The following is an 11,112-nucleotide window of genomic DNA, read 5'->3' as shown; positions in this document are numbered from 1 at the left end:
CTTATTCAGCATTAAGGCGTTTAACCGAAATCGTTATTTGGATTGGAAGAGCCTCGCGTCTTCAGCATAAATCACTCGGCAATTAAAAATTAGGTCCACCCGACGTACTCCTACTAAATGGCTGTCAAAGCAAAAGACTTTAACTAATTTGTTCGATCTCGGACGGCGAATCGTTTACCCCACGCACTGTTGCGCGTCTCCGGTCCTAAGATGGAACCTGAGAGCCAAGCGAGTTTTGCGCTTCCCTGCGGCTCCCAGCTCCACCGACCATCTTCTGCAGCAGTTACGCCCGGCGTCGCCATGGGTCTGAGTAGCTTGACAGCTGAGCTCAGACAGAGAGCTTCCAGGCTTAGCGGGACATCTCACCTGCCTCATCTTCTGTCCAATCGCCATCGTCGTCGTGCCCACAGCCGGCTCTGGAACAGCAGAGGGTCAGAACTCCTTCATCTTCAGTTTGTAATAATCCCATCACTCCCAGTTTGATTTGCCAAAGCGACATGTCAGTGTCACGCCCTCCACCTCGACACAACGAGGAACGCCTGCGGCTGATCACGGGCCTGGCACATAAAATGAAAGCACGGAGCGCAGGCGAACGCGGAACCACGTTCGGCCTTACTGCTCGCTCACGTTACTCGTATCGCTTTGCCTACCTTTCCCGACCTCCCCATCCTTGCTCCTGTTCCTCGACCCTCCTCCTGACTCTCCTAATCGTCTTCGTCTCCCTCGACCCATTGCCCGTTCTTCGACTCGCGGTTTTCGGATTCTCCCCGTGACGGCGGCTGCTCCTCGGCGACCTCCGCTAGTTTTCTGACAACGCCTCTAGGATCATCCCCTATCCTGTGCACCTCTGCGCCGCATGAAACATGACAGTCAGTATCCATAACGTGTCATTCTGAGTCGTGCGGAAAACGAAAGGCTGGAGGGTATACGTGAAGTCCACATATCCTTATAAAACCTTTGCATGTGTAAAACACGGTCAGCTTTATCCTCTCACTAACTACGCTCTTCCATCTCAGGACACCTGCTGGTCTCTCTGACACGGAATCCAAAACTGAAAGTTTGCATATTGTACGTTTTGGCTCTGATTTAGCGGAACAAATTCCATCTGTCCCTCAGAGCTGCTGAATCCTTTCAGCATTCCAAAAGATTCTCAAAACCAGTCTCCTTCAGGCCCATTTCTCTCCTGATCCCTTGACAGCTCCTTGATTCTGCATCGCACCACGTATTATCTTTGTCTTTCCTACCAGACTCAGTTCTATAGGCAGCCGAGTGTCTGCGTCTAACATCTAACGCTGCGTCTGCTTCATCTGTTGCCAAATGCATTTTTGTTTGCTCTGAGTTATACGTCGGAGAAAAACGTCTGTCATCTGAAAAACTGTAAATGTAACCGTTCCAATTTCTGATGTTAACCATGAGCTCTCGCCTCTAGACTTGTGCTGATTCTATCAGCGGGAGGCAACACGAGAAACAATGGTAGCATGAAAAAACCCCAAAATGCAGCTCTTTTAGCATTGGGGCTATTGAAGCGCAAATCCAGGCAAATCATTTAGATCAGACTGTTGGACTCAACCCACACATCGCATAGCTACTGTAGTAAATCCCCTTAATAAACGTTGGCATACATGTTGCTCTGACTTACCAAGCGGCATTGACATTGCCAGCTCTTTATTTGGCCCCATTTATGGAGCTTTTCCAGGCTTTTCCAGGCACACTTTCTGCGGCTGCTGTGCTGCGGTCCCCTCTCCTGCCTTTGGGGTTCGAGGGAAGGGTGTCGGCAGGTAGAGGGGGGCTGTTTCTCACATCCAAAATGGTCTTCGTACCCAGAGCCTGCTTAGCGCACGCACTCGGGGCTCTGACAGTGCCAGACTGCAGACACTAATTGTTTTTTCTTTCCAGATATTCACGCCAGAAACTAATAATGCGGTAACTTTCTTTTCTTCCCTGTTCTCCATTCAGCATCTCTAGTTATTTGCAGAATTTTGCTCAAGTCCACTGCTGGCTTTTTTTTTTTTTTTTTTTTTTTTTTAATAGCTCGTTGAAGAATCATAACAAACATTTCCAGTGGCAGCGTGAACCTGTGAAGACTTTCATGCTGTGTAATTTAGACCCCGTGGGTGTTCGAGCTTCTGAACTCAAATTGCTTTTTCTTCTTTTTTCCGGTCAAAAACATCCCGTGTTATGCTGTGCTGCCGAGCACTACTTGAGCATCAGCGTCGAGATTTTAACAGTGCCGGGAGTCTGCCATCAGGATGAAAAGCGCCCCCCCCCCCCCTCCCCCTCCATCCACCTCCTCAATTTGGACCCTCACCGTGGGACTTGCACCCGCAGCCTTGGTTAATCGGTCAGCTGTGTCTGGAGAAGGGAACTCTGAACCATCACCTGGTCGGTACGGTAGGAGACGAGGTGCCTCGCGGCCCTGCTGGTGTGTTGCCCAGACAGCTGAAGTTGGGTAGGGAGGAGGTGGTGTGAATTTGCCCTCCAGACCTTGCCTTCCTTTGGGATGACGCCAACCTGGCTGTCCTTTCGGAGTCATTGCAGCCTTTAATGACACCCCGGGTCCCATCTGCTCTGAAGCAGGTACTAATCCCATTACCCTCATTCGGCGATCCCACAACGTCGTGACGGCAGATGTGCGGCACCATCGCAAGTCACGGTACCTACGGAACCGAAAGATCCCTCTGTCTGCCGCGTACTGCGCAATGACCACTTTTACCCTCATTACAGAGTTCCGCACTTTAATGACCATCAATTGAGCAAAAGCAACAAAACCACTTCATAATAGTAACTAATAATTTATTATCATCATTTCATTTTAGTATTTGTCACTGAGGACATCTAAGCATCTCATTATTTTTAAACTAGGGCAGCTGGTGAAGAAGTGGTTAGAGCTGCCACCTTCAGATCAGAAGGTCACAGCATTGAATCCCACCTCCTGCTGTAGTACCCCAGGGAAAAGGCACTTACCCTGAATTGATACAGTAAAATTACCCAGCTGTATAAAAAGGTTAATAGATAGTTTAACGTCGAAAGTTGTTTTGGAGAAAAGCGCCAACTAAAGGAATAGATGCAATAATGTAATTGTAATGGCCAGCAGTCATTGCAGTCGGGTTTGTTCGTCTGAGTTCAGTTTGGACGGGAAGGTGTAGTAGCCAGTGATTGGAATTTTGGCTTCGGTCCCGACGGTTTGTGAGTCACAGTAATCATGGTGGTTCTGCCCATGTTTCAGGGGTAGATGCCGTGTTAGCAATTGTTACTCACGAGGCATAGCCACATGACCGAGGTAATGGCAGAACTCTTTATTAAAAAACTTTCTTTCACTTAAAGCAAAAAAATCTGTTTCCCCCCTCTGTTTTTCACTTTTAAAACTCTTTTTTATTAGCTTGTTTGAGCTTCAGGGCCACCATACAACAGCAAGGACACTTCTGGAAATGGCTTGTTTATAACTGTACCTTTCCCCAAATGACTAAAATAATTGGTTTCAAGCAACTCAAATAAAAAAGGGAAAGACAGAGGAATAGGGTGACACAAAATGATGCTACAATTGTTTTCCAGATTGATTTCTGTACCTTACACGGCTTCGGAGCCCAAGTTTAATAATCAAGCTATCATAGGCTGAGAATAAAAAATAGTCCGAGCTTAATGGCATTGTTTGTCAACGTCCCCACGGGAGTTCAACACGGAGGTGTGGAGTCCAGGAGCTGGTGAGATGCCGGTGAGATGCCCGTTCGGTGTTCGCACAGGATGTGCTCAAACCAGTTGCGGCCGGTTAGGCTGAGCAGACTCCCCTGGTCGCAAGTTGACTGCGATTAGTTATGAAGGACCATCACTCACGTAAGTGTATCAGTACTGATCAGTCATGCAAAATGTCATCAATCGTGTTTGTATATTGACTCTGGAAAATGGATTTGTTTTCTCAACACATATCTCACCTTTAACAATATCTACATACCTGTCTGTCATTAGCACGACATGTAATTTGCTGACTCCTAGACAGGGCCCACGGATGTAAGTTAATTCAGAGCTTTACATTTTACATGTATTAAATAGTAGGCAAATAAACATATAACAAGTCTGCATTTTAAAAAACAATATATCTGTGCTCAATAACAAATTATTTGATTTAGGTTGATGTGAAAATTATACCATTATAACTTCAATATCATACAGATTAGTTGGTCTTTGATTGATAAATGGGTAAAATGTATAAAATCAGAATTTAAAAAACCCACACATACATAAAATAAAGCTTGGCTTTATTTTAAAACAGTTTAAGTATAATACTACAGATGGCCATGACTGGCTTGTTACAAGTGCGTTTATTCTGAGTTTAGAATGAACAAGTAATAAGGAGAAACAATAAATACATGTAAATAGTCATTCCTGACAGTTAAAGGATTTAAGATAAAAAAAAAATAATAATAATAAATCACTGGACATGAGGTCCAATCTGTCAGTTACTAAATGTGTGATGAAATGGGATTTTAACACCTTATGTCTAAATAGTTTAGAGTAAAAGTTCAGTTAAAGCAGTGAATGGATAAGTTTTATATACCAAATGCACATGAAGAATAATTAATTTATGTTTCAAAGGCTGTGCTGACCTTGCAGCTGTGCTTGAAAAGCATTCTATAAACACTGTCCTCATGTTGAACAAACGTTTCCGAGTGACGAGGAGAACCGTAACGCTGTATGGCCGTACCCAACAAAGTCTGGAAAACTCCTTGAACTTTTAAAGTGGCTGTAGCATAGAAAATGATGCTGCATTAATAGAGCTTAAAGTCTTTATTGTTCAAAAAAACTGTACAAAAACCAAAGCTTTATCAAAACTGACAAAAATTCGAATACCTAATTGTATTTGAAAAAAGCAGTAAATATAACACTAAATTCCTCGGTAAAAGAGCAGTACCATTGGTCGTCTGCTTACAGTTCTCTCAAATAGTTAAGGTGCCGTTTTCAAAGCTCTTCTTCAAAAAACATTTTTCCTCCATTGTTCTACAGAGCTACAATCCAACATTTCCTCATACCATACAACATAAAGAATTCCCTCATCACCCCGGTGACCAAAAATGTGTCTTCATGTGACACGCTTACAGTTAGAGATTATTATAAGCTGTGTGTCCTCATTTAACTGTATGTCAGGACACCTACAAACAGAAAATAGTAACAGCCAACCTCCCACTTTTGGGAAAAAGAATATACCTACTATTGAACACTGTAAAGTAGGAATGTCAAGTGAAGTGCATTTTCTTCAGGTTCCACTTTAAGAATATGAACCCAGTAGTAATATCTGGGTGATTGATCTTCGAGTTTTGTAAAGACCATAGAATGTTTCTTGCACACATGTGGTTGATCCTTTCCATTCTTTTGTAACCCCTGCAGAGGGATGGTGTTCTAAAAACAAAATACAGATTGGAAAAAAAAACTATATAGACAATTCACATATACAAAATGATTAAAAGTTGAGGTGTTCGGTTGTTTGCCGAGCTTCACATTTAGGTTGCGAACGTTTCATCACCAGTCGAGGTGACATCATCAGTGTACAAGTCACAACTTGCTGATGATGTCACCTCGACTGGTGATGAAACGTTTGCAACCTAAATGCCAAGCTCGGTGAACAACCCGAGCTACGAAGACCACCAATATTCTCTATGATCTTCAATGATTAAAAGTATTTGGGCAGCTGATAAAATGCCACAAAACAAGCCAACTGTACAAATTCAGGCACAGTGATATGTTGAGGATTCATTTGGTCTGCCCTTTTCCAGCAGTGGACAGGACTAGTGAACCATGTCGACACAGCAGTCTGTTTCGGGTCACCGAGTGCTGCTCTGCCTCCTCACAACCCCCCTAGAGATCCGACAACCTCTTGGAACACCTGCAGTGAGAAAAAGGAAAGCAGTAGAGTGATTGCATATAAGTGTGTAGGTCCATTCACTTCTGGGCTGCTGATTGGAGACATGGCTATTTAACACATGGCCAAGATGAAAATATCTTTGTTTATTACTCACATGAAAGCTGGAAAAGAAGTAAGAAAGTGCAATGAAAAGTTTCTTTTCTTGTTCATTGTATCGCCAACAGTGTATAGTCTGACCTAAACACAGGCACAAATGAATTTTCTTATTGCCACAAGTATTATGCTCTGGGAAAGTGTATAATTAAGACATTAATATACAGCATGTTGCTCAGATCAGTGAAAGATGCCAAGGGAAGGAATGTATGATGAACCCCACCTTCTGTCTTCTGTCGGAAACCGCCCGACTCGTCCCCGATGAAGAAGCATCCCTGCTCGAAGGTGATCTGGTCATATTTGTCCATGTTCACCAGACGTCGCCCTGTGACCGGGAAGTAAAGCGTGCTCCCATTGGGCTCCCAGCGCTCTGAGTAGTACACCCCTTTATCGCCATCGATGGGTATGAAGGAACTCCCTTCGAGTAACAGAGAAGATCAGCAAAATTGTAAATGAAACAGCAATTCTAACACTGCTCAGTTTACATCCAAAGCAGCTCAAAACTTAATCCAGCTGGATGTTTCACAAAAGAAATGAAAGTCTCTTAAGGAACTGGAACCAGTTCACTCCCAGTTACATATCTACGACCTTAACTACTACAATACATCAGCTGGACCGACCCTTCAAGAGAATGTCTTTTCAAACAACAACAAATCTTCAAGACATATATCTTTACAGATCAACTTTTAAGCACTGTGCAGAAAAAGATCTAAAGCTCATTTGAAGGATAACATATCCCAAGTTGCGTCTGACTTTTTTGCTTTCTTCCAGGTGGCCAACCCTTACTGTGTTTGTTTGGAGCCGGATGAACGGGATAGGCTTTGTGGTCTTGCTGTGCACCATCTCCATGTGTACTACTGCCATGCGCTCCATCCCCCTGCACGCAGCTCCTCTTGCGTTTGCTGGGCACACAATCCACCGTCTGGTCCGCGAACCCGTTGGCCCAGCTCAGGCCAGATGGGAAGCCGTTAACCCCATCCATATGTCTAGAGAGACACCACCACCGCTCCTGGACAGCTCCTCTTCAGCTGCACTGGATGCTGCGGAGCAGGAACAACACTGTCAAAAACCAGCACCCAGTCCTCAATATGCTGTGTATTTAGTTGAACTTCCAGATGATGCTTCTGTGATGGTCCTCAAGAATGCTCACACTTGTAGGATTTGTGCCACAGTGACAGGCTCCAGGTCTTAAAAATCACCAAATTATTTCACCTAATTCAATTATAACAGCACGACCGAGGCAACCAAGCAGGGTGTTCAGTCTTTGAGACTAAATACAGAGCATTTCAGTTGCAGGTTAGATCAAAAGGAACCTCCTAACAACACAATTTTTAAGAACACACATTCTATGTATGCAAAGACCAGGCAATTTCTACTTCACTGTCACTGAGATACTAATTCTTCAGTCAAAGGAAGCTCAGCAGTGCAACTAATCGGCCTGTGAAATGCAATATTTTCTTCCAGGCCTATAAATAATTAAGATTAATGATGTAAGAATAGTGAGAAGATCTGTAATCCGTGGTATTGGTACTTTTACCATTGTGACCGAAAGGACAGAGAAATAGAGCCGCGCGTGCCGAGGGTGGCTCGTATTCTGCCTGAATAAAAAAATGCAAAGTTCGAGTAAAACATCGATCTAGAAATATAGTTCAGACATGTATGCATTCGTTGCAACGTAATATTTTAGGTCAGATAAAATGTTTCTTGTTAAGATTTGTAAGTTATTTGATCGGAACTGTACATTTTAATTCAGGCATCTTTTGCGGCAGCAATAAGTGACCAGCGGGAACACGTGGACCTTTTAAATGAAGCAGGCGCGGAGAAATACAAGGGTGGACGTGATGTTGTGTTCTATGTCGGTAGCTAACGTTAGTGAAATAACCGCGGTTATGCTATTAACACTCCTCTTGTAAATGAAATAACCTACTATGCCTCTTGCATTTAAACACTTTCTGTTAGGGGAAAGTAGCCCAAACTGCGAAGAAGTGTAAATAAGTCAAAAACTTTATATTTTAGTGAGCGGGGGATGCTGCTGCTGACTGATACACCACTACAGTTAATCAATGGTAATTAATTATATAATATCTATTCAGGAGGTTCTCAAATGTAATTATTTGCGCCGTTTCCTTTTAAGTCAATAAAGTATCTTTTGACATTTCTATCTAATCTATTACTTGATAGCACTGAACAAACATGGTTAACACAGGAGAATGGCCCTCAGTATCTGTAGTGTGAGACGTAATATTTAAGTATCCAGTGCTATTTAACCACTAGGGGGCACAGCTCGCTTTGTGAAAAGCATTCAAAAGATTTTGACTAAACCTTCAAATTTGTGCATTACGGTGTTACAGGGGTTACAAAAATGTAGGATTATTTAATATTAAAAAAAAAATAAATCTTTAGTTTTACGCCACAGTTTATATCGAGGCCTACTATTAAACCAAAACGCATTCGCAGATATTCAATCTGTGTCATCTATTTTTTGCGATTGGGTGTCCTGTGTTTTGTTTTGTGATTAACGCCGGGAAACATTTTTAGTACATCATTCAATCCTAGTCGCCTGTTAGGCTGTTCATCCAAATTTCGTGGCCTCCAGGGCAATTGTAGTGTTCTGTGTCCTGTGACAAACAATGCGTACTCGGACCGTACATTTCAGAACGTGCGCGTCCTTAGAAACGTTTTTGTATACTATTATTATTATTATTTAATAAACAATTCATACACTCACACTACATGAAAGATAAATCTAGAACAATCAAACCTAACCAGGGGGAAACAAAAAATACATAGCACTCCAATAACCAGAGACATGGTTGCTGCAATCAACACCTTAAAAATAATACAATAATGTACCGTCTTAAAGGCCTTCTTATTACACTCCTCGATAGTGTTTATGTAGCCTAAGCATTAGGCTAATGCTTAAATTCTTGAAGAAAAACGGGAAATATCGTTTTTTTTTTATTAACAAATGAATTTGGACCTGTGCATTTGGCTAAAAAATGACTAATAAAGTGATGATGTATGCCTGTTTCTCTGTACAAACTGTAATAATCCAAAAGTACATGATATTCATAATGCGAAGCGAAGATCCGTCTTACACAGTTTATCAATAATAAATTTAGAGACATCTTCCATAGCGACAGTGCCAAGAAGAAGAGGTGCGGCACAGTCTCTGGTGCAGACGACAAAAAGAATAACCAACATCAATCCCATCCTTGAATTTTCTGAGAAAATGCTTTACAGGGTAGAATTTGTGCATGATTTTAGACTTCCTAACCTGTTTGTTAAGTAAAGTATTTGACTGAGTCAGCAGCCAAACTTTCTCGGGACACTCATTCGTTAGGTATTCCAATTTGCAGTAACATAAGGTAAGGTGGCAACTTCTGTCTGAAACAAAGAACGAACAGCTCTGTTATTATTTCTGGAAAACCGTGAGAAACATTTCCTTCCACAAGGAGTATCGAGCAGATTCGCTATGGACACCTTAGAAACGTTTGTACCCTCCGGGCAATCCGTAGCGATGGTCAACCCGGAAGTACATCCCTAAAAAAAATTCGCGGTATCTTTAATTGTGATTGGACCCTCTGACGATCCGTAGTCGCGCTGAACCCGGAAGTCTCTACTTGGAATTGTATCTCTTTTTTTAACTACTTTTTTTTTTTTTTTTTTAAATTGACTTTTGTAACGACTGAGTAAACAGTTCGCGTCGCACTGCCGTGAAGGAGTACGCAAGGGTTTCTAAAACTCGGTGCATTATTTTAGTTTTCCAACGTGCAACTTCCTAACACCACACACAGCCCTGTGTGCGAGCTGAGAGTTTGACTTGACTGAGGCATCCAGTCTGACTCGTGAATTTTCTGTGTTGTTGGAAATGAAACATGTCATAGGTATATTCTGGACATGACGTTTAGTCAGCTAGTGGCTAATTAATTGTCTCTTTTGGCTAAATTAGATGACGACAGAACGCTTTTCTTGTCTGTCAGAAAAAAAGGAACCGTTTTGACAGGTCTTTAAAATGAAGGTCCGGTCGTCGGTGTTCGCCTCCCTCTGCCTCCTCTTGGAAGTTTGTGGCATCGCCCTGTTCCTCAGAGGCTTTTTCCCGGTGCCCGTCAAGTCCTCCTTCACGTCCAAAAGTAAACTGTCCGATCTACCGGCAGAGCCTTTATCATCAGGTGAGAAATCATGATTTGAATGGATGGATGGATGGATGGTGCGTGGATGGAGTCACAGAGTAGGGTGAGCTCTGGTCTTCAAGTGGAGCCTCGAACAGCTGAGTATTAATGAGTTGTGTCCTGGTAAATGGATGAGTGGATGGGGGCATGAGGATGAATCCAGCAGGGAACTCTGATCCCAGAGCAGAGCCTTGAGTAATGAGGTGACATCTGTCAGTAAGCACACGCACACACTGTCCGAAACCGCTTGTCCCGGAACCTAACCCTGTAACACAGGGCATGAGGCTGGGGGGGGAGGGGACACACTCGGGACGGGACGCCAGTCTGCCGCAAGGCACCCCAAGCGGGACTCGAACCCAAGACCCGCCAGAGAGCGAGACCCGGCCAAAGCTCTCTCCTCAAAATGGAGTTCTCAACAGGTGAATAATGGTGTATCTCAGAATATACATGAATAAATGAATGAATCAGAGCTAATTTGAGGGTAATCTGGTCTAAGACTGGAGTGTAATGTAACAGGTAATTAAAGAAGTCATATTTTGAATGCGTGAGTGAAGTGACATCTGTCAGTAAGTGCTCTCTTTTCAAAGTGGAGCTGAGTAAACTTTGTGATCTGCTTGTTAAGCCTTTAAATTGTATGGAAATAAGGTGTATCTGAGTGATTAATGAGGCTTTACAAATTTAGCTGTATTTGTCATGTCCTATTTACAAGTATTTGTTTCATCAAAAGGATGTCATAGAACACAGATGCAGTATCACACATGTCACCTGATTGTTTTCTCGGCTTCAGCAGCATCTTTAGTTTATGTTTTCTCCAAATGTGAAATTACAAGGGCTTCCTTACTGCTAAATTCTGTTTTATTTTAAAGTGACAAGCTACAAAAGTAGTAGGCCAGACTGCTACTTTTCAGAACAGTCTTGGATTAATAATTTCAA

The 11,112-nt window shown here is 42.7% G+C and overlaps 1 protein-coding gene across 4 annotated transcripts in view; it reads left to right on the top strand.

Annotated features, from left to right (window-relative positions):
* Window positions 1–8,054: 8,054 nt before the first annotated feature.
* pigg (phosphatidylinositol glycan anchor biosynthesis class G (EMM blood group)) overlaps window positions 8,055–11,112 on the top strand; it is a 76,695-nt gene continuing 73,637 nt past the window's right edge. For 2 of the 4 annotated variants that reach the window (XM_029251909.1, XM_018759687.2), the window contains exon 1: window positions 9,596–10,179. In XM_029251909.1, the coding sequence (XP_029107742.1) occupies window positions 10,023–10,179 (157 nt within the window). In that variant the 5' untranslated portion in view covers window positions 9,596–10,022. Of the gene's footprint in view, window positions 8,074–9,595; window positions 10,180–10,546; window positions 10,599–11,112 lie in introns of those variants that run through there. The other 2 variants (XM_029251910.1, XM_018759686.2) reach the window with 2 other exon arrangements.

Source organism: Scleropages formosus, chromosome 5, assembly GCF_900964775.1.
Source record: "Scleropages formosus chromosome 5, fSclFor1.1, whole genome shotgun sequence".
Taxonomy (NCBI): Eukaryota; Metazoa; Chordata; class Actinopteri; order Osteoglossiformes; family Osteoglossidae; genus Scleropages; species Scleropages formosus.
This window is presented reverse-complemented; position numbering and strand designations above follow the sequence as displayed.